Source organism: Haplochromis burtoni, unplaced genomic scaffold (assembly GCF_018398535.1).
Source record: "Haplochromis burtoni strain Fernald_Lab_line unplaced genomic scaffold, NCSU_Asbu1 Contig_520, whole genome shotgun sequence".
In the NCBI taxonomy this organism is placed as follows: Eukaryota; Metazoa; Chordata; class Actinopteri; order Cichliformes; family Cichlidae; genus Haplochromis; species Haplochromis burtoni.
In genome coordinates this window covers 91552-115156 of record NW_024582881.1, presented here as the reverse complement: position 1 = coordinate 115156, position 23605 = coordinate 91552, and the positions used below count along the sequence as shown (strand labels likewise).

General features: G+C 42.7%; 2 protein-coding genes across 3 annotated transcripts in view; one reads left to right on the top strand and one right to left on the bottom strand.

Annotated features, from left to right (window-relative positions):
* The first annotated feature begins 100 nt into the window (after nucleotides 1-100).
* prrt2 (proline-rich transmembrane protein 2) lies at nucleotides 101-5712 on the top strand. Of its 2 annotated transcripts, XM_005947356.3 has the most exons (5): nucleotides 101-607; nucleotides 1701-1989; nucleotides 2177-2475; nucleotides 2570-2699; nucleotides 3747-5712. In XM_005947356.3, exons 2-5 carry the CDS (start codon nucleotides 1758-1760, stop codon nucleotides 3761-3763), a joined length of 678 nt encoding a protein of 225 aa, XP_005947418.1. In that variant the 5' UTR covers nucleotides 101-607; nucleotides 1701-1757; the 3' UTR covers nucleotides 3764-5712. The 2 variants fall into 2 exon arrangements, with proteins under 2 accessions (XP_005947418.1, XP_014184720.1); XM_014329234.2 differs by lacking the exon at nucleotides 3747-5712 and having other exon boundaries at nucleotides 2570-3723.
* A 3514-nt stretch (nucleotides 5713-9226) lies between these two features.
* LOC102299878 (double C2-like domain-containing protein alpha) overlaps nucleotides 9227-23605 on the bottom strand; it is a 34990-nt gene continuing 20611 nt past the window's right edge. Inside the window, exons 8-11 of the mRNA XM_005947357.3 lie at nucleotides 21919-22118; nucleotides 18984-19065; nucleotides 18744-18840; nucleotides 9227-17146 (exon numbers count right to left, since the gene is read on the bottom strand). Coding sequence (XP_005947419.1) covers nucleotides 17010-17146; nucleotides 18744-18840; nucleotides 18984-19065; nucleotides 21919-22118 — 516 coding nt within the window. The 3' untranslated portion in view covers nucleotides 9227-17009. The remainder of the gene's footprint in view (nucleotides 17147-18743; nucleotides 18841-18983; nucleotides 19066-21918; nucleotides 22119-23605) is intronic.

The window sequence follows — 23605 nt, the reverse complement described above, 5'->3', positions numbered from 1 at the left end:
TTGTGTATTTATTTGACGTCGGTAAATAAATGTTATGGTCACCTTCGCCTGAGCTCCAGTGTCTCCTACCCTGATCTATGCGAGCTGACGCTCCACCGCCGTATCACGGTTTCTTTGTGTGAACACATAATTAGGCTAATTAGCATCGCACAGACAGCAGGTCACAGTTTAACACCGGCGGTAGGTGGATGCTATAAACCACCGCCCCCTACAGCACATCTCACACACACACCTTTTCTCTTCCTCGCGCAGCACGTACTCTGGTTGATTTCACTTTTCGTTACACGCACACACACCCCTCCTCTCTGAACCACCCTGATATCCAGGAGACTCCATCCATCCCAGCTCACTGCGCTGGCGCAAGGCTACACCAGCCCCACCGCTTTCTGTTTTTTCCCTCCCTCAGCTTTCACTGGACATAAATCATATGATCGGGCTTTTAAACGGAGCACGTCTAGAAACCATCTGCGCTCTGGAGATGTTTGGTCACCTCTGACAGGTTTGTGTTTTTTCCCACCTGGGAGTGAGGTTACCACGATGCACAATCCAGCGACGTGATGACGACGAGGCAAGCGCTGGATTAAAAAAGAAAGGGACGGAAACAAAGGTCAGTTTGATTACAGTTTTCCCTTTGATGGATTGATGGGTGCGAGATACACAAATGGCTGTTTATGTATTCCAGTCATTTCCTGTGAATCCAGTGCATGTGTTTTTCCTGCTTATCGGTGCAGTTTAGCAGCGCACATCCACTGAATCCAACCCATCAGCGGCAGGCTAATTAACGAGCAGCCTCCCTCCCTCCCTGTTGGCCTCTATCCGAGTTTTCTCCCCCCCCCTTTGTCCTCAGCCTTTTTACCGCTGTGTCCTCTAGCTATTGTTCTGCGTCCGGCAAAACCGGCCACCATATGTCGGTGAGCGGTTGTGTACACACGGTGAAATAAAGCTATGTACACACCTGCACGGAGACCGAGGCAGGAAAGCCGTCTCCATCTGCCATACCTGTTTTTTTTCCGCTCCTCCTTTTTGTTGACCTGCTTTTTGTTACCTGAGAAAGCGAGTCTTGGAGGCCTATTTACAGTTCGCTGTGTTTTGCTCATCCATCCCTCAGCAGCTGTGAGCAGTGATCAAACGTGAGATGTCATCTGACGTTCAAAAGGGGATTATAAAGAGGCTTATGGGTGATATTGAGCCCACATCCACTCTGAAATCTGCTGAAACGGGATGTGTTTATGGGCTGTATGAAAACTGCTAGTTAGAAATCCCCTGCCAGCCATATAAATATTTCATTTCAGGGAGGCAGCGCTGCTCCCCAGCATCTGCAAACTGATTCAAACAAGTAGAGTTTTACTAAATAAACTGTAGGCAAACAACCCAACCATGAAGGCACCGTTTAATCACTTTTAGGTCATTTGTGGCTCATTTCATACTATGCCCTACTTTCCTATAGCTGCTTTCTGTTGGGTTGAGACTGTGACCAAGAACTCAACATCTATAGACTTGCTATTATTTTGCTGTCCTCCAATAGCAAAAATTGGTCTAAATATTTGATTAAAAAATAGTTTAAATAGAAGAAAAGATTTATCTCTGGCTCCATCTGTCTGCCCTCTTCCCCACTTCAGTGATTTTTGCACAATCCCTAAGCAGATGGTAAGGAACAGTTTTTGTTTATGAATGTGTTTAAAACCACTTTCTGGCCCCAGGTGTAACTACAGACGTGCAGGACCGGACCACGAACACGGGCTTCTCTTTCTGTCAGCATGGCTGTGAACATGATGCCCGCCCCCGGCCTTTGGCCTGTGGAAGAACAACCATCGCTTCTGGACCAAGACGGCTCCCTGTCGAGCCAGGCCCCTGTCTCTGAGCTGTGCCTGCCAGTCAGAGGCGAAGAGCTCATCCACAGCTGCAGCAGCAGCCCGGCTGGCACCAGGCCCACCCGCAGCAAATCCAAAGGAGAGCTCGTCATAGTCATCAACGAGAAGCTGAAGAACGGTGAGTGACTTGAGTTTGACCTCATAGCGAGGCAGCGGGTGGGGAGGGAGGCAGGGTCGGGCAGCTGCTTAGTCAGCTCGCTGGGGGAAAGTCAAATTCCTGCGCGTGGATGAACTCCCGGGAGAGCACGGGAGGCGTGCGAGCACTGGCGTTTTACCTCTTTGTCCTCTTCATCCTTCACACGCAGGTAACGGGATCCACTCAGTGTCCGAGGAGAAGAGCACCTCTCCAGTCGTCTCCTCTCCTCCCAGAAGGCAGCACTCCATCTCTTACCCTCATCACGGCAAGACCAGGAAGGGGAGCAGGGCGAGCTCCATCGGCTACACAGCCTTCTCGCCCAGGCCGTCGCTTTCTCGCCACTCCAGCATCGCCACCAACCCACCATTGGACCGCTCCAAAGTCAAAGACTACCTCCTCCTCTCCGTGCTGGCCTGCTTCTGCCCAGTCTGGCCCATCAACATTGTTGGATTTGTCTACTCCATCATGGTGAGAGCAGGATTTGTGTGTGTGTGTTTGGTTTTTGGAGTTTATTCTTTTTAATCACGCTGATGCTAACAGACGCTTTGGTCTTCTCCCTCAGTCCAAGAACAGTCTGGAGCAGGGAAATCTGGACGGCGCCGTGCGTCTGGGACGCGTGGCCAAGATGCTCTCCATGGTCTCACTAGTAGGAGGGACGATCATTATCATCGCCTGCATTGTCAACCTGGCCAGTGAGTGTCCCAAATCTGACCTTTAAACCCCCCCTAACCTCTCCTTTTTAACCTCCTGTGTTGCTGAGCCGCTTCTTTCCTGCGAACTCTCGTCTCGTCTCGTGAATTACTGAAGGATGTGTCGCAGCTTCCACAACCTGCTGTTGTCACCGTTTATCCCATCATACTAGCATAATATATTCAGCTCTGTTGGCACAGTCTGACCTTAATCACTGATATTATTACTATCTGTGTTTGCACAGTAGAGCGCTAGCCCCAACGCCTGCACGTGGCTTTGTACACTGCAGCACTTTAGCCTTTAGAAACCATGTCGCCGCTGCACAGAGATCAGAACATATTAAGCCCTCCCGAAGCAGACGCAGATCTACATTTTCTGACATGTTCCTCCATGTTTGCACGGGTGGCCTACAGCTGTAACCGACCGCATGCCTCGGTTTTGCCGTGTGTGTATCTGTAGAGTGACGTGTGTAGTCCACTGTCTTGTTTTCACGCCTTGCCCTCTCTGCTTGTACAAAATGTGAAGCCTTGTTGATTCTGTACCACATGTATAACCACTGTATGCCCAGCTCGTGAGCTGCTGACCGGCTCGGGAGCTGGACAAATGTGCTTTTTATTGTACGTTTGCAAATAAAAAGGATTCTGATAACAGATCAGTGATTATTTCAGTGACTCGCAAAGAAAGGGACCAGCCTCTGTCTTATTTTTTGTTTTGCTGTTCTTCTACATTTAGACACGTGCAGTTTAGTCATTCTCAATCATGCCTTTTCACTTCAGATTACACTTATTTCTGCTTTATTTCTGAGCGTGCCCATTTGCAGCCTTGTGGGTCTTATTAAGCCAAGAGATGTGCTAATTAGCTCAATGACTGGAAGAACAACTGTAGACTCAACTTCAACTTGAGTTGAAGAGCGCTGGGATTTGGCAATCTTTGTTTTTTCTTCTTCTCTCATTATGTAACTGTCCTCTGTGGTCTGTGAAAGTTTATACATCCATATGAAGTTGCAGAATATAAAGCTCTGACTAATACGCTTCCTTTTCTTTTTTTAGTAAATGTGAAACCCTGAGTTTCATCCCAGGATGAAACCGGATAAGGCAACAGACCGTCTGGCCCCGCACCTGCACCACCATCTTTACCTGCCTAGTCATTACCTGGATGTGTGACAAATGTGCCCCACACCCCCTTGCCCCCCACCTCCCCGCGATATACAGCGCTTACTTATATTTCTGTAATCGATATAAATCCCCCTCCTGCCCCCCTGTTTTCTTTTCTTTTCTTCTTTGCTAATGGAAGAGAATAAAATATGCAAATGCTGCTACTCTAAATCTGGGGAGGGTGTGAGGGGAGGGGTCCATGGGACGTTAGATTGGAGAGAAGGGAACAGACAGACTTTAATCAGTCCCTTCGTATTCCGGCCAACACGTTTGGAATGATTTCCAACACAGAGACACTCGAACTCTTGAAGAGATCTCATCACAAGCCTCCAAACTGGTGGACTAGAGCGCAGCGGAGGGATCGCCTCTCAACTTCCCAACAAAAAATGACCTCTCTGGTTAAATCCCCCTCAAACGCACAGAGAGGCTCCGGGATTTTGTGTTGCGCACATGAACTCACACGCGCAGCAGAGAGGAAACCCTTTGAATCCCAGTTATGTCCTCTTGTTTCAGACTGTCTCTTGCTCCGTGGCTCAAAATGACTCCATGATATCTTGTGTTTGAGCGTACGGGCCGACTAAAAGGAGGATGAAAGCGGGGCTTACCAAGCCGTGGGTGCTAAAACGGAAAAGGGGATTACGGAGGCACAGTCGACACAGCGAGGAGGAAATATGTGCCAAATAAAAGAATTTAGAGCAAGGGGATAAAAAAAAAAGTTTCTTGCTTTGCAAAGACCTCACTTCTCACCAGTTGATGTGGAGGGAAGCATCGAGATGTGCTTTTGCTCTGTGCAACTATACTGTGTATCTGCTCGACACCTGCAACCACTGTGAGCTGGAGAAAGGAGGGAAAAAGTCACGCTGTAGTGATTAAAGCTTAAACAAAACAAAACACACAGACTTTACAGGGAAGTCAGTGATGCCGCACCATCTGTCTTTTGATAATCTTTGTAAGGGATTGATTTTGAAACTCTGGAAGTGCTGCGCCGCAGCGGAGCGGCAGCTGTAAGGCAGTGCGGGCATCACTATTTGGTTAACAAATTAAATAGCTTGTGATTGTTTAGTCAAAGATGCGGCTGTAGCCTCAGGTAGCCCGAGCTTTGAAAGCAGACAGATTGTTCTTATATTATACTTAAAAAAAAAGAAAAAGAAAAAAAATACCCTCCGTAGTTGAGTCCCACCTGGATGAGTCAGCACCTTTTCGTTGTAGGTGTTTGTGAAACACTAGATCAGACATGGGTGGGGGCTCTGAAGTAGCAGTGTCGTAGCATTTTAGTGTGAAGAACATCATTTTAAAAGCCGGGTTTGTTATCGTTGTTCTAATATCTCCTGTGTATCCTTCGCTAACCTCTAATCTTTATCTACTTGTGGTTTTCACTGTGATTTAATCGATAAAGTGATTAAAAACTTTATTTTGCTGTGTCCCAGATTTTCCAATGCCGCGACTTCAAGGGTCTCATCATGAGTTCTGGCCCTGCAGATAGTTTTCTGTCGAGACAACTGCGGCATATATATACACCCCATCCCCACCCCCCTTTGTTAACAATGTAAATTTACTGATTGTAATCTACAGTTGATGTACTCTGCAGATATTGTGCTAATCCTCCAGTGGATATGAGTTACCTTTACGTAATTAAGATCTGATGTAGGCGCTGAAGCTGTTGGATACCCTCCAGACAGCCACTGTATTCCCACCAGGCTTCTATGATCTTTGTGGTTATTGGCATGTTCTGTTTTCTTTTTGTTTATTTATTTATTTTTTGTAATGTATGATGATGGAAGTTTCAAATTGCAAAGATAAGCTGACACTTGGAATATTATACTTCTGCAGCACATTTATAATAAAGACACAATGCATGTGACCTGTTTTCAGTGTTGCTTTGGAGGGATAAACAGCATCGGCGGCTGTGCAGAATAAAGGCGGCGTCAAAAGTGAGTGAAAGGAGAGCTAAGCCGTTAAGGAGAGACTGTGTTTTTGCATCAGTGGAGTTAAAAAAAAAGGGGAAAGGAGTGTAGTTGGGGTGGAGGGTGGGGGAAGCGTTGGTGTAGTCCTCAGTGCCGTGATGGCGTGTAAGCTGCTGGGATGGAGAGCGCCTGCTGTTGTCAGGCAGCAGAGTGCAAAGACAGCAGGAAGAGCAAAATGCTGAAGGCAGAGGCCTCGAGCCAGAAGGAAACACTGCACTGCATGACCGCCAGTAGAGCGAACATAAGCCTCAGATGACTTCAATGAAATCAAAGCAAAAAATTTCCTTCATTATTTCCTCCTGAGGTTTGTTTTTTTAACACTCTTTAAGAAGTGGTTACTAGCTTTCTTCTTCAAAAATCATTCATGAACAAGAACAGCAACTGGGCCAGTGTCTTGAAATATTAAGACAGTATGCTGCTCTTTTTTACCTCCAGACTTTTGGTTCTCACTCTGCTGGATTAGCTTTGCATGACTCAGAGTTCAGGCACTGCTCTGCTTTCAGCTGCTCTCACTTTAAGGGCCACCCTTCCCTCATGTCAAGTTTCTTCTGATGGACTGCCCCGTGCAAACAGAGGCAGCTGGATGGTGCTGCTGTGCTCAGAGACAGAGTTGTGTGCCTGAGATGAATGTATTGAGGATATCTGCTCTCTGTGTAGCAGGGTGGTAATGACTTGTCGGACTAAATCGAGTCTAGAGGAGCCTGAAGTCTGAGCTTTTGGCTCGCGGGGATTGCTTACGCATTCGCTGATCTCATTATGTGAAACTTTGGCCATATTTAATATGAGCATCCAAAAGAAGGAATTGCTTTATAGCTCCTCTTCTGTAACACAGTCCAATTTTAGGGTGAAGTGCAGTTCAAAAGTCTTGAGACATCCTTAATTTATTTATATGTTGGTAGAAAAATGGGAACTAGGCGTAGCAATTCATAGAAACATGCACACATGAATGAAAATACAGTATATAAATATAAATACAGTACAAAACAAATAGTCTATGATTCTAACAAGCTTGAAAGTGAATATTTGGTAATGACAGCCTTTATTCTTCAACACAGTCTGAACTCTCTTAGCTAAGCTTTGTTATCATTTCTTTAAGTCATCTTCAGGAATAGTTCTCCAGGCTTCTTGAAGGACATTCAAAGCTCTTCTTTGGATGTTGGCTGTCTTTTGCTCTGTTGAAGTCCAGGCTCATCCAGGTATGCTTTTACTGCATTGGAAGTGTGTTTAATGATCATTGTTATGCTTAAAAACGAAGCTTTTGCCAATCTTATTATACAAAATACAAGGCAAGCTCACCAACAACACTGGCTGAAATGTAGCTCCAAACCAAGGCAGAACCTCCACCATGTTTTACGGAGGACTGTAGACACGTCATGTTGTACCTCTTTCCTGACCTCTCTAAGCAATACTGACTTGTCCGTGATTTCCAGTGCAATTCTTGTACACTCGGGTATACTTCAGCCTTTTCTCCCCGTTTCCCTTCCATAAGAAAGGCTTATTGACAGCCACTCTTCCACTGAGATCTGATGAAGCTTCATTACACAGTATATGGATCAACTAAAGGGCAAGATGCATCTCTCAGGTCCTGTATCAAGTATTTGCTCTTGGTACGGGACCTACATACAACATACAAGAGAATTAGGATTTTTCCCTTAAGAACATGACTTTCAGATACTGTTCATCTGCTGTAGACAGTTTTATAGACAGGCCAGGGCTGTCTGTAGACAGCTGCTGCTCCTTCTTTTGTCCTCCTCTTGTCCAGTTTCCTCAAGTTTTTTAAGGACACACTGTACACACTGCTGACATTTGCCAGGTTTTCAGCCAACAGCTCCTTGGAATCACCTTGTTGGGGCAAAAAGTTTAATTTTATTTTTGTGAAATCGTGTTAACCTTGGCATTTTTCATAGATTCAGCCAATGAAGTTGGAACAAACAATGTGTTTTTGTGACAAGCTTTTTAAAACGGGTTCTTCTAATTTGTCTGTTATGTGTAGACACAACACTGGTTCATCCCTTGAGTAAGCCTCCTTTATTATTCCTGACTGATTAATAGGTCAGCATTAAGCGTTTAACTGACATTTCTAATTGCATTAAGTCATTTGGTAAGGAGTGAGACTTTAAAGTCAGAAAAACACCCCCAAAGCTCTCAGTGCTGCTGAGTACATTTATACTGGTTAGAAATGTAGCAGGTGCTAGCATGGTAACAACTGGTAAATAAATTAGCACTAAACATTTACTTGAAACCAGTGGTGATGTCATCAGTTTAAACCAAAATTCCCTGCATTTATTTTCCCATCTTACTAATCTGGAACATGAGCTGCTTTAGAGAAAAAGTTCTGACAGCCACAGTGTCCTGCTGTGTGCTGCAGGTCACTGAACAAATTGTGCTTCAGTTCTGGTGAGTGAAATTATTTTATCTTAGTCTGTTACTTACTGTAGCACCAATTAAATTAGCACCGGTTAGCCGATCTGCGTGGCTATGCGTTGCATTTGAAACTCTTTAAAGAGTCCAAAGAAAAATGCTGATGTGTTTCATTGATATACTGCAGCAGTATTCCTTCATAATTTTGTAAAAAATCATCAGGATCAACCAATAAATCCAGGTGTAGTACAGAATGTAGTACCCTAACAGTTTGATTGGTGTAACATCTCCAAAGATTTGTGTCCCACCCACTAATTTGAAAGTAATCCACGCACAAAACACTAAAACCTACATTTGTTGTGTGAATTATATATAAAAATATAAACACAGATGTTGCAAAAGTGGTTTCAAAATATTATTTTAAAATACAAAATCGCTCTTCTGGCATTTTTCTACTTTTTGAATTTGAACTTTTATGCCAATTTAAAAAAAAATGTAAATGTACTTTTTAAGTTTTGAGGGTTTTTTTTATTTAATAACAACTGAAACGAGGTAGATTCTAAAAGTTAAGTCTTATCTGAACTTGAGGATTCAGTATCTTTGACTTAATTGTCAAAAATGTATTAAAAAAAACTGTTGTAAAATCTACTTTTTCAGGTTGCTCACTAATTTGTGTAATTATTTTAAAACATTGTTTACATTTGCTTTCATTCTGGTCTCGAAACAAGTTTCTTCTTTTATCTCTGTAAATTATAAGCCCACTCTGTTGCTATCTCTCCCATGCAAGCGATATTCCAGCTATTGACCTTGACAGGAAAATGTATTTTTCGACTTGCAAAAGTGTGCAGGATAATAAAGGCGCCAGCATGTCCTGCATTGATAACATGTTTTCCTGTTCTGTCCTTGGTGTGAATGCAGGACACAACAGTATCTACATACAAATCATGGGGCAAGCTTCCAGTGAAGAAAATGCTCTGTTGTAATAATAAACTTAAAAAATATATGTTATGCACATAAAGTAAACATGGCAAAGTTTCTGCAATACTTTCAAAAATAGTCTTACTGTGCCCCAAAAGGGGAAAAAAACCCCAACGTTAACAAAAACAGCTTTCACAACATTTGACAACAGCAAATTCAAACCCACCAGCGTGATCTCTCTGACAGTTAAAGGTACTTTCCTGTGTACTCAGCTAATTTTAGTATGTCTACAGTACAGTAACAGTTCAAAAGGGGATCAGTGTACCAGACATAGTCGCATCCAGATGCAGTAAATGGGTCATGGATTATGCAGCTGGGTCAAACAAACACTGCGGCCGTGAGTCAGTTTGGCAGCGGCTGGATGCATCGTGATCGTCCTGTCAGTCTGCATCGCAGAAGCAGCATAATGAGATCTACTGACCTGCGGCGACGCTGTTCTCTTAGTGCCCGCTTAATGTGCAGAGAGAGCTGGGGCCGCAAAATAGCCACTGTGAGTGGGAATTAACGCTCGGAGACGGATTGCTGTGGATCTTTTTTTAGAGAAACTGTTGACGGCTCCGCCGCAGGAATGTTGTCTTGTCACGGCTGGGGTGGAAAAAAGCCGAGGTGTTACAGCAAGAACCTGTGACACTCTGTCAGAATCTAATTTTATTATTTACACTTGGAGAGAGATCGAGAGAGTTACAGCGTGTTTCCTTTGCTTAGATATTTGTTATTTCCCTGAAGGCTGAACTAATTATTAATTCAGCTCATTAACAGTGAATAATTTGTCAGAAAGTGCTGCGCGGCGCCGACCTTCACAATAAGACGCATGAATTATTGATTGTATATTTTCGTCAACATGTGTCACATATGTTCAGATAACACGTCCTCAGTGCAACAGAGGGCAGCACAACCTGCTTTCAGTCTGCATCACCTGTGATCATGTGGAGGAGAGTATCTTTGAACCTGACTGTGTCACCATAGCAACTAATGCTGCCTGGTCCAGAGCAGGTAATGTTTGCAGTTTAGAATCAGCTGGAAGCGACACACTTTTACTCACTGTGTTACAAAAGGCCCAAGGAGGTTTTTCCCGCTTAAGGAATACAACATGCAACCTGCTGAGCATGTGTTACTAATGCTGCAGTGTAAAATATGACTCGTGGTCACAGGAAATCACAGCACGCGTTCGGAAAACAAAAATATTTTTATGCTTGAAGTCTCGTTTTCACTGCTGGAGTTGAAAGGAGTAGAACACAGATTAGTAAATTAATCAGTCCATTTGTAGGATGTCTATCAGTAAGATCATTGAATCAGTACAAATAATCTGACTTTTTCCACACTTCCATCACTGGACAGTCAGATCTGAGCAGACTGATGTTTAAATACGTCACTTATAAAGTTTCAGAGCACTAATGTGCAGCTCCGTGTCACATTACTCTTTCCCGAGTGGGAAACATCAACAGTTTTCTTACTTTGTTGCCTTTTGCCATTTTACTTGTATAGCTGTTTCTCTGACTGAAGCAGGCGACACTCAGTTTGGTCCACTTTCCTGCCATTTGTGCAGCAAGAGATTCAAAGTGCCCTTTTATGTGAGCGTGCACTGAGCCTGAAGCTGGAAGCCCTGAATTAACGACAAAGGTTGATAACCACTGTCATGTCGACCGTTATTTCTGACAGAGCGTTTAGGTTTTGCTGAGCCAGCTAATGTAAAGAAAGCCTGGATATGCTGAGCGTAGTGCTCACCTGCCTGATAGATATCACCAAGAAACTCCCCAAATCATCAAGATGTTATGTTTTGTTTAGTGTTTGTGCAGTAAAATAAACACATTTAACTGTTATTTTTTGTCTTTTTTGTGCATTCTGAACAAAATAAAACATTTTATGGAAGCAAAATAGTCAAAAATCCTCAAAATTAGCCGATGCATGAAAAACTGTATTTAACTTCTTGCTCTGAGCCTGGTGAAAAGGCAGTTTTTTTGAAACGTCATTTGTACTGATTCCCATTTGAAGCCCTTTGTTTATATTTTGCATGGACAGTTTTATCATCTTTAAAGCAAAAATCATCTCCAAAGATTTCCATGAGCAAGCATGAGAAGATGAGAGAAGCTGGAATTGATTAAATCCGTGCAGTTCCACTCTTGAACTGGGTTATCATTGAGTACTTTTATAATATTCACACAAATGCTTCTTAATAGAAACTGGGAGCTTCAGGCCCTTGTGTGGCCCATTATTACCGTACGGCACTGCTGCCACACATCCAGCATCCCCCTGCTGTAACTGCACCCTCTGAATTTTCATCACAATCCCAGCTAGATGGCAGTAATGCACCCATAATGGCTCTGTAATGGAAACTGCTCATCATTGTGAAAAGTGCACGAGGAGTGTTGTCCTCCTTTGCAGGAAAATCACCAAAAATATATATTCTTGAACAAATCTTAGTTTGCTTGCACCGTCGGAGATAATTTTCATCCTTACCCACTTTTATTTTCAGCAGCTTCTTTGCAGTTTCCTAATAAAATGCATTAGTGTTATGATACAACCACACAGCCCTTTCAGAGGACCACACAGCAGCTCTCATATTGCATTATGTGTGCTCTGCTGGCACTAATCCCCACAGACAGGACACAATCTGGGTTTGGCTAATACACTCAATTTTAAAGGAGTTTCCTTATGCAAACATAATTTACATTTGTTATTTTCACATTTTTGTACAGTTTTTTTATTGAGTTTAATTCCTCTTTCTATCGACTCGCTAAATGCCACTGTGGTGTTTTACACCTGGTGGCTGCTTCATTTAGATGTTATTTGTGGAGCCTCTGCTAACTGCTGATCATTTGCTTTTAATTAAACCTCTTTATCACCAGGAGAGGCTTCGTTTCGCCTCACAGATGTTTAAAACTTTAATGTCCTCAAATGCTCCTCCACTTTTGTTTTTTGTTTTGTCCTTACAGTAATCTCAGTTTTGATCTCAAAACCAGCAGTCCAATTTTCTTTCTTGCAGCTTCGGCAAAAATAGGAGATTTGATTTTTTTTTCTTTTCTTTTCTATGAGCTGCAAAAACTTGCTCATGTTTTTCTTACAGCTGGAAAATGCCTGTTTATAGAAACTATTTTAAATAACTTGACGCCACAAGAACAGAGTGATGATAGCTTTAAAAGTACTTTGCTACATTTGTAGAGAATAGATGGTAAAATTTGATTATTTTAAGGCTTATATGGGGTTACATTAACTTGTGAATATGGCAATGTGGAGAAAACCGTGAGCCACACTCTATTTAAATGTATATTTTGCTAGAAAAATGGGCCCCGGGCTTCCTGAAGGACATTGAATGCTCTTCTTTGGATGTTGGCTGACTTTTGTCCTGTTCTCACTGCACCTCACTGTGGGGAGGCCAATCCGTCACTGATAGTGCTCCACTGTTTTTTCTATTCAGGTATTCTTTCACTGCCTCGGCAGTGTGTTTGGGATCATTGTGATGCTGAAAAATTAAGCTGCTGCCAAGCCTATGTTTTCCAGATGTTACCACATGTTGGATCAAAAGCTGATGGTACTTTTCTGAATTCATAATTCCACAAATTTTGACAGTCACTGTTGTACATCTTTTCTTACCACCTCTACAAACTGATGAAGATTTGAACCAAGGATTTCATCATCTCCATCAGACCCGTTGCAACTGACTTTCAGCCTTAGACCTGCCGTTTGTCGTCCACTTGTCAGTTTTCCTCACATTTTTAAGGACACGCTGCACACCATGCTGAGACATGCTAGGGTTTTGTCTAATAGCTCCTGGAGAACACAAAAAGTATTATTTTATACCTGTTATCTGTGTTACCAGTATTATGTTTGAGATTTTTCATAGACTCAACTAAAGAGACAAGAATGCACAATGCCTGCTAGTAACAGATCATTTTAAATTGGTTGTCTGTTATGAGTAGGCACAGCACTGGTGCATCTTTTGAGCTGGGTGCCGTTTTTATGTTTAAATGATTCTTGGGTCAGTGTTAAGTGACTTTAAGTGAAAAAACAAGAAGAAGACTTGTTCAATACAATATGGAAATTAGTAGGTCACTGTTTAGTGTAAATCCTTCCTGATTGTGTCCCTGCTGTTAGAGGAAAGTGACTTATGAAAATCATTTAAATCTAAAATCACATTATACAAAGTGTATTAGACTTTTTACCGTGTTACCTGTATTTGCAATAGTAGAATCACCAAAATAAAGCCATTTTATTTCCTGTAATCACAGAGCAGTGATGGTGTTGACGTGCGAGCAGATCCAGGAACAAACAGTGACTAAGATGAAACCGTGGCAGCCTTATCTCATTTCACAAAGAGCTTCTTTCTCACTCAGGCTACTGGAGAAAATGCACAGTAATCACAAACTGCACAGCTGCTGGCAGCTTCACGTGTTTCTCTGAAGCCTTTTTTCCCAGTTATCTGGAATGAACTTCTGTCTCACTGCCCGTAATGCTGAGTCAGTCAGCTAGCTCACGTCAACACTCAGGGCGTCCTGCCCACACAAACTCAGGTACACAAGGTATAAAAAGGAAGTCTCAATGCTAGGCTCTCACCTGCCTGTCAAATGGAACAAGTGAAACATTCAATAAGTCATGATGATACTGTAAACTAATTTGATCTGGATGAGAAGAAATGCTTCAAAATCTTATTTATTATCTTTCTTCATCCGATAAGTGAATAAAATAAAAGTCCACCCAGATCTGTCAGAGGGATGGAAATAATTCAGAAGTTTAAAGGATAAGATGCCTTTCATTAAATTTGTAAAGAACATGCAGAGACAGGCAGAAGCTTTTTGAGGCCAGTGATGGCAGGAAAAACCACACTGCACTAAGGGGACTGTAATGCACGGCGGTGGGAACGCATAAGTGCGGCCGTCTCCCTTACAGTGGTGTCGGTGAACTCAAATCTGTTGAAGGAGTCATAAATTCTAAGATAATCTGCCCAAAAGAATGATACAAGCAACAGAACTTGGATTTTTGTTTTGTTTTAGAGCCCAGAGTCTTCCACTGATCACACAGAGCATCTGCGTGAAGCCAAGGAAGGAAAGAAAATAAGGCGATGCTCTTGTGTGGATAAACTGAAGATCCTCACCTCCGCTGCCATCACAGAGAGAAAGTAGTTTATTTCATACATGCTAGTGGCCAATCAGTTCTACAGCTAAAAGATGGTAAATAGCATTACTACAGCTCCTCCTCCTCCTAAATCCTAAATGGACAAAACAGCTCTCCTGCTAAAAGCTCCACTCTGCTCACCAGCCAGCTGTTAAGTGTGTCTGTGTGCAGTTCGGTGCTGAGCTGCTGGTTGGAGCTTTTGTAAGGATTTTCACTGAAAGCTGCTGACAGTGAAATGAACTGAAACTGAAGCAATAATGTAGATTCATTGCTTCATTTTCTCATTGTCAGTAAGCATAGTAAAAATCACAAGACTCAAACCCAGAAAGATACGTTTTACAGCAGATATTTCCCACTATAAATTCAGCAGCATTTGAATTTACAAAAAAAAAGTTGGAAAGCTGTGCAAAACGTTACAAATATAAATGAATCTCGTAAATCACAATAGAACATAGAAAACAGCAAATGTTTAAACAGAGAAAGTGTACCATTATTAAGAAATAGAAAAGGTTATTTTTGAATTTTATGGCAGCAACATGTCTCAGAAAAGTTGGGAGAGGGTCTTGTTTACAGCTGTTTAGCATCCCCTCCTCTTTAACAACAGTTCATAGACATCTGGGAACAGTGGAGACCAGCTGATGGATTTTTGTCCCATCATAATCTGACATGGATCTAGCCGCTGAACAGTCCTGGGCCCATGAGCCAATGCTTGAGTTGTTGAAAGTGGGCAGGCTTCTTCAGCTCCCTGACTCTTCTGCTGTGATGCCATGCTGCTGAAATACATGCAGTATGCTATTTAGCATCACCTTGCTGAAATCTTCTAGGCCTTCAATGTCTAGGCCAAACATGTCATCTGGATTGGAGCTTCTGCTGCTCTAAAACCTGTAAATACTCATATACTGATCATATATCCAGTGCAAGCTACCAATTTCACAGGCACTAATGCACAAACCATCAGAGATGCAACCAAGTCAGATCATCGATCTAGTCTTAGTCTGGACGATGCAGCGTCCATATTTGCCAAAAGGAATTTCAAATTTAGATTTGTCTGACCACAGAAGAGTTTTCCACGCTGCATCGACACTCTCTCACCACAACAGTGTTTCTGACTCCTGCCCACATTTGGCTTCTTCAGTATAGCTTTCATAGCTGCTTCCATTCCAATTTTTAGACATGTTGCTGCCACTGAATTCAAAATTACTAATATTTTGCTTGAAGTAGTAAAATACCTCAGTTTAAACATGTCACATGTTTTCTATGATCTACTGTGAATAAAATGAACTTTGCAAATCACTGAATTCTGTTTATTTTACAAAGCATCCCAGCAACATTTTTTTAATTGCAGTTGTATTTATTACATTTTGTAAAGATTCAATTTATGTTTTAATTGCTGCAGTTATTGTTTACTGGAGCAGAAAGTTGGTGTGTGTGTGTGTTGGTTTCCTTTCACCTTACACATTTGATGGATCACTTCTGCTCTCTGTAGTCAGAGAAGAGGCTGCACTTACAGTTCAACAACACCAGGTGGCAGTATTAGCTTTACTGGCTTCCTACCAGGTTGTGTGATTGAAGGAGTCCACTGTGGACTAAAACAAAGATAAAAACAACCATGCAAGCTTTGCAAAAGACAAACATCCCAAACAAGTGAAACAGCGCACATATATTTACATATTAACACCAATGGCATTGTGAGCATGCCTGTTCACCACACAGAGAAAACCTGCAGCTGAAAGCAGTCGACAGTAAAGCAGCAGCCATGGAGTCACCATAAAGCACAGCGCTCTACACCGGTTCATATTTACAATTTGTATATGAAACAAAGGCATGTGACTTTATTTACTGTGTCAGAGTACAGTCATGCATGGTTCGCCGTAAAACGCTCTGCTGCTGTGAAACTCCCGTTACTGACGTTGGCCTTATAAGTAGGGAACGTGAAGCAAAACCGACCGACACCGACATCAGAGCTGACACGTCAAACAACTGCGAACAACATTAAAGAGCCATTACCGTTAAATAAAATACAGTTTCTTCTAGGGAACAACACGTTGATGAACATTTCCAACCTTTTTTTTTTTCTTTTTTTTAAAGTTTGCTCCATCAACACCGAACATGCAAGTAGATCACACACGAACCATCGACGTGGAAGAACCAGTTTTCTTATCAGCTCGTGCTGTCAATCCAGTGACGATCAGAGGAAAAAACATCCGCCAGTATTAAGACCACTTGGAAATATCTTCGGAAGCATTAGGCAATCGTTATTGCACGGAGAGGTATGTGCGCTGTGAGACAGATGGGCATGACCGCGGAGTTTTAATGTCATGAATTTAATAAGAGCAAGCAAACCTGACATGCGGGACTGCGCGAGAGAATAATTAAACATTTCCCCTCGTCAAACGTCCCGGCGCAATTATTCTTCGTGAGTGGGCTCTGTCCACGAGGAGCATTTAGACCGATCTTAAAGCACTGAAAGGATGTGAATGCTTGCCAGCACTGTGAAGAAAATGGTTTCAGCTTTGTGTTGAGATTGTTTAGATCCGAGATTAGAGTATTGATCTGTGATTGTGGACAACCCTCCCCCCACCCCATCCCACCTATCTGGGCATGATGTTTTGAATTATGACACAAAGGAGGATATGGATCCGTCACAGTCATGCAGAACAATCCTTAAAACATGCGATGAGACGTCCTTCATCCCGGGTCTTCAGGCGGTCCCTCTGGTGTCAGTTATAGGGGAGGAAGCTCGGGTTCATTCCTGCAGCGTGGATCCGGGCAGCTCGTTGGTCAGTGTGTGCCAGCGCTCCACTTTCTTGCCCTTGTTCTTCAGACAGTCTATCCAGTGCTGCAGAGTGTCTCCCTGTGAATGACACCCTAAGGATACCCCCCCTTACAAAAGCAGAAACAGAGCAGACAGTCAGAGGTCAAGAAGAGCAGGCACAGCAAGCTCCAGCACACAGCTTCTGAATATGTCTTGTATTGTTTTGTATTCCATTTTATTTATAATAGACGTCTAAAACACAGAGGATCACCAATGAAACCTCATGTTCCAGGCTTTTAATGTTTTTTTTTTATTATTCTGATCAGGTACTAATTAGACCTGTACATATTTTTTACCTTTGTCTAATGAAGTGTGTTCAGATTGGCCATTAATTGTGCTGAAAAATTAAAACGTCAGTAATGTTTTTTCTTTCTTTCTCTTTTCTTTTTTTTTTAAAGCTTAGGTAATGGGTTGGAAAAAACAGCATAGTCCAAAATACACCCGCAATAAAAGACATTTGCATAACGAACAATAACCGAAAAAGCAGAAAGACTTCAAGCCGGATTGGTTTCTAAGTAAAAAAGGGGAAAAATGAACACGGCTGAGTCAAGTTCCCCTGCAAACAGCCCATTGTGAATGGCTCTCCAGTTTTAGATGTAATCCCCATCTTGTTTTTCAAATGTGTTGAAGCACCTAGAGTGCGTATTATTTCAGGTCGGGAGATGTAGTTAGTTTGACTCATGAGCTTGGAAAGTGTGTATCCATTTCCATATGAAAATAATCCTTAACAAATGCCATTGTTCCAATTTGAGGAACATATGCCCACAACCTGACTGCCCATCTGCTTCAGAAAAATACCACAAACTGTATTTTTATGCAACATTTTCACACCCTCAGTAGAAGAAGGTTTGGTACTGAAAGTCTTGAACTAGGGCATGTTTGTCACTGTTTCTGTTCAGAACTGTTATCCACAAAAGACGTTTGGTTTGCTGGTGTCAGGATCTCATCTCTGCTTTTACCTATGCTGTTAGCACAACAGAGTCTGAGGTCAAGGCCCTCAGCTGGAAATAGGTGGAGTGCCCACTCTGGGTCAGCGAGAGCTGAGTGTGAAAGCAAAGCTGTCGGTGAACCGCTCGATCCCCGTTCCTAACATCACCTGCGATCACAGGCTTTGTGTAGTGACCGAAAGAATAAGATTGCAGATACAAGTGGCAGAAATGAGCTTCCTCCTACACGTGTCTGGACTCTCTTTTAGGGACAGGGTGAGGATCTCGGTTATTTGGAAGGGGCTCAGAGTAGAGCCGCTGCTCCTCCATATTAAAAGGAGCCAGTTGAGGTGGTTCAGGCATCTGACCAGGATCCCTCCTGGAAGCCACCTAGATGAGGTGTTTCGGGCATGTCCTACAGAGGATGTCCCGGGGTAGACCCAGGACATTACACCTCTCAGCTGGCCCCATTGTCCCCCATAGAGCTGGTGGACGTAACTGGGAACACTGTCTGGGCATCGCTGCTAAGACTGTTGCTCAGAAAAACAGCAGAACATGGACGGGTGGACGGACATCTTCATGTGATTTGCAAAATAAAAATGTAGAAAAATGCCAATGAAGAATTCAAACTTTTTACCTTAAAAGAGATTTAAAAGTGGAAGTAAATATAATCAAATGCAAGAATCTTAGGCTAAACATCTAAAAATGACCTGTAGCCTCACTCGTGGCATGAACTTACCTATGAAGTCATTGGATTTTCCTAAATCATAGTCCCACACGGTGACCTCCAGCGTCTTGGTCGCTAATTCTGAGAAGGAGATCTCATAGAAAAACTCCTGAGTAAAGACAGAGTGAACAGTCAGAAGATCTCGAGTCTCAGAAAACCTTTAATGCAGCTAACTGGTTGGAGGATACATTTAAAGCTTCTAAATGAGCTGCGCCTTCGCTTTCAGTCATTACTGAAGTGGATGATGCGTACCTCATTAAACTCCGGGTTGAGAGTCTTTTTAATGACCGCTGTTTTGTGCTTGGATTTCTTGTGAACGTCTGGCTTCAGGTACCTGTGACAGAAGAATGTTTTACCGTCGTGTATACGATTCATTACTGTTCATATGTCAAAGCAGTGGAAGAAAGAATAACAGTCACGGCTGTAAAGGTCAGAGGAGGAAATCATGATTTTTCTATAACTGTTGAGGAAGAGGAAAGAGTCAGTGATTGCTGTGTTACTCTTACTTCATTCTTTATTCTAAATGAATACACTATATTGAAGCGCTACTAAGCATTAGATCAGCTGATTATTATTTTTTGCACTAATCTCGCCAGCTGGTAGCTGTAGCTTCATATTGAACAGACAGTGATATCAGTCTTCTCTAATCCAAGTCCCCCATCGATCCCCTGAAGGTTTCATGTATTATTTGTTAAACCCACAGAGGGGACTGATCAGTATGTCCTTCACCAGCACAGCACAGATTGTAAATTCACAGCCTCCCTTTGCGAGCTGTCATTAAATTCTCGGGATATTTTTAAGCCAGCTGGAAGCAGCGTGGCAAAAATCTCTATTCACATTTGCTTTCCACCCACCACCCACAGCTCGGGCTCGAGCGTATGTTCCCACACACTCTCAGACACAACAAAGCATCTGGGAAGATGCTCCCGCCAAAGGGCAAAGATGTGAGCACGCATCCAAAATGAAACAAGATGCGTGATGTGTTCCTGTGGATGTGTGAGGGATGCATGCGTAGGTTTGGTGCATGTAAAGAGGGAGAGAGAGAAAACCGGAGTTTGAAGCATAACGGGAAAAGGGAAGGGAGATTAGTTTGTGCGTGAGGTGAGGCGAGTGTGCTGGCATTTCTGCGTTTGTGCGCGTCCGTGTGTGTGTGTGTGTGAGCGTGTGAGATGGGAGGTTGTGGAGTGTTTTACTTATTGGAGAAACAGCCTCAAAGCCAGAACAGCACTCAGGAAAACACTGACACGAGACGAGGGGCGATTTTTAAAGCTCATTTGTCCACTTTATGTCAGTTTGCATCATTCAAAACAGATACAGACACAAACAGACACACAGTGACACACGCAGTCTTCATCAGTGAGTAATGAATCTCCAGAGGACCTCTCTGACAACAATAGCACCCACATCTGTTTTTTTTTTCTAATCCTGGACCTCCTCATGATCCAACGCACCCATAACATTAGATCATGTCACTGCCTTTCAGTCAGTTTCAAGCCTGTCAATACCCATACAGTCTCATAGTTGTCTTATAGTCATCGTGATGAATGAGTGACACATTTCCCAGTGGCCTCTATTTGTGTGAAAAGCTGCGCTCATCCCTCATCGTTACCTGATGTGAGGTTAACTCGAGCCATCGATCACTCGTGAGTAGCAACAAAAGGTGATTTATAGGGTCTGTATGAGCCAAGAGCCAACCTGAGGTATTAAGGTGTTGAAGGAGGGAGACGAAGATTGTCCTGAAACGAGGATCGTGACATGTGAGTCCATCAGTCTGATCTGCGTCACGTGTTCATGTATCAGAATGTGTGTGTGAGCATTGTTGTGTGATGATAATAGTATGTTTATACATATTTTTTTAAATTAGATGTATGCATTATTAAAAATAATTTTAAAGACTTGATAATTAGAAATAAAGTCCTTAAATATCACAGACAGGTAGCTAAAGAGATGACAATTTGTTTTAGTAAAGCTGATAACGTATGACATCACAACCACCTGCAGTAAGTACAGATGTGTGTGTGTGTGTGTGTGTGTGTATTTCTAATATGAGTTACTATGAGGGCAGTGATCTGAGGTTAATTGATTAGCCTGCAGGTACATTTAGAGTGACAGCCAAGATTTGAATCCAGTCGAGTGCAATTCATATTATTGACCAAGGAAATCAATACGCTTACTATATCTCTTTCAAAATGATAGGTTAGAGGTGTTTATGTTTTGGTGATTATCACCTCCTGCACCAATATCACAGTATTCCAGGCAAACATCAAAGGTTTATACCTCAGCTTTTGTTTGTCTGAAAGTCGCTAGTGAACACGAGTAATATTCAAATATCATAAAAGATACCATGTCACGAGTGGATCTTTTGCTCCCACTGATAGTCGCTAGGATTAGGTACCTTTTCATATTCGAACAGATACCTGGAAATTTGTACTGTACAGTTTTTGTGTGTATGTGTGTACTTTCTCATGGTGAAATAATAAATTGCCAACTTCATCATATAATTATTCTCTTTAAAAAAATAAGTTTCTGCTTCTATATTTAAGCATTTTGTTATTTATTTCATACATTATACACACCATACGGAATAAAACCTTTGTGTTTGACCAGGTGTTTCACACAGATTAGATGTGTTGCTATGACCACCTTTGGATTTTGCATTAAAAGTAACACGAACCTTTGACGAGTTCTAATTTCAGTGATCTCAACGTAACGTTCACACATTAAGTTTTATTAAAGTCTTAAGTGATAACTTGATGAGGAAGTCACCTTGGATTTTCAGATATATGCTATAGAGAATAAAAGTGTACAGTCAGTAGCAGCCAGCACCATTTGGTTGGTATGCTGAAAAGTAGTGAATACTGTACCCGGCCCCATTGGTTCCTCGCCTCTAAGCAGGTATGCGCCCACTTCGCAATGCCGGTGTTTATTTTCCCATCTTTGCTACGAGGTGCTCAGTTTTTCTGGTATTCTCTGGTTTCTGGTTGCCACATCCCTGCTGTTCTCCTTGTGTGTGGAGATCTCTTAAAATCTAAGGGGTTACTTAAGCAAACTGCTGAGGCTTTGTTGCTGCTGTGGGTTGGACCATCGAGAAATAGGAATAGCATTTCAGGGGTGGTTCAAGGACATGGAGGCTTGGTCTAAAGTATTTTGGCTCTTCATGAAATTCATGACTTGATGGCGTGCTTACGTTTTAACGTAGGGGTCGGAGAAACCGTTGACGTCCATGGCTGCCAGATGGGCGCAGCGCTTGACGCCCACACACAGTCCGCCACGAGCTCTCTCCTTGGCCTCGCCCTTCAAGTCGCCATCGGTGGATGGCGGGAGGAACTGGAGGCAGAGCAGCAAGCGTCCTCTCTCCTCTAGACTCCTCTGCTGCTCCGTCTCCCACTGAAAGAGAGAAACAAATGAAAATCATAGAAACGCCAAACGAGCAGCCTTTGTAGTTCACACATTAGTGACTCGGCCTAAGCTTCAGGGTCAATAATGAAAATGAGGCAGCAGTTTTGTTCCACGACCTTCAAATCTGCTGCAATCAATGAGGGTTTTTTTCTTTTGTTCTGCTTTTTGCATTATGTGTGATTTTAAATGTGCAGTGTAAGAATTAGCAGCTGACTCCGGCCCTGCTGAGCCTTTCACTAACTTGTGGCTTATTGATTGTTTTAGTGGCCCCACGACTTTATTGGTTTTTTTTCTCCCTTTTGTTTTCATCACCGTTATTTCTAGCCACAGAAAGCAGCTGTTTACAATGAAACAGCCCGATAAGCTCGATGCATGCTCCCTGCAGCACTAAATGACATACAGACAGACAGTCAGCGGCAAACTGGTGAACAGAGTGGTGTGTTTGGAAGCAAAGGAGCCAGATTTTCCCTCAGGAGTGAGTGGAGAGCTAAACAAAGCTCTAAGGAGTGTTAGGACTGGAGTGATGGACTGTAACGGTTCATTAGTGATTTTTCCTACCTTGAAGCTGTTTCCTGCCTTGGTTCTAAGCAAAGCTAACAGTGCAGACTCACTGAAACATGATTCAAATGAACGCTCATGTATTGATCTGATATCCATGACTGATGTATGATCACAAAATCAGGCTCAGTTTTGGAGCATAGTATAGCTAGTTCTCCTTCTCTCTTAATGGCCAGCTTGTGTTTCTCACCACATTCAAGGCTGTTCAATTAGTCCGCCTGTTCTCACATCTTTCAAACCCGCCCACAAATTTATTTCCTTCCCATTTGTCTGTCGCCCTGCGAGAAGCTGGCTCCACACTTGATGTATGTTGATTTCCACCTCCCTAATGAGCTGCTCTCTATCGATCTGTGAAGGTCCGAGCTGTTTCCTTACCAGGTACCCGGTGCAAATTATCCTCACTAATTACAAGTTTTTTTAAGTCCCCTGATTGCTGACGACAGATGGCAGAGTGGTTGTTGGTCTCAGAGAGAGACACAAAACATGGGAGACAGGAAAGGCAGCGTAGTGACAAGAAGGGGCGAAGCTGTTGAAACTATTTTAAAAAAAGGGAGGGCAGATCTCGAAGGAGATCAGTATGTGTGACATATTGATCTCCTTTGCTGTGTCTACCTCTTGCCTGAAGATAAGACTTAATGAGAGATGGAGAGATATTACAGGAGACGTTTAGTGGAGATACAGTAATGGTAGATCTGTGGTGCACCAACAAAGACAGCTTTTGAAAATCAATGCACCTACAGCGATGCAAATCCAAAATAGCAAATGCTTCTTTCCTATAAATACCGTACATGTACTGCTGCTGCTGGCCATGAGGGTGAGTCACGGGCCCGTGAGAGCGCCGTCTTCCCTTTCTTCACCCTCGGTTGTTGCTTTCTTTCTTCCTTTCATCTGTCACTTTGAATCTATTCTGTTGTTCT

What these genes read in the sequence shown, in the direction of transcription:
- prrt2 (XM_014329234.2), top strand. Translation starts at nt 1,758, where the DNA reads ATGGCTGTGAACATGATGCCCGCCCCCGGCCTTTGGCCTGTGGAAGAA. An exon ending in CAACGAGAAGCTGAAGAACG is followed by an intron (nt 1,990 to 2,176) that starts GTGAGTGACTTG and finishes CTTCACACGCAG; the next exon opens with GTAACGGGATCCACTCAGTG. An exon ending in GATTTGTCTACTCCATCATG is followed by an intron (nt 2,476 to 2,569) that starts GTGAGAGCAGGA and finishes CTTCTCCCTCAG; the next exon opens with TCCAAGAACAGTCTGGAGCA.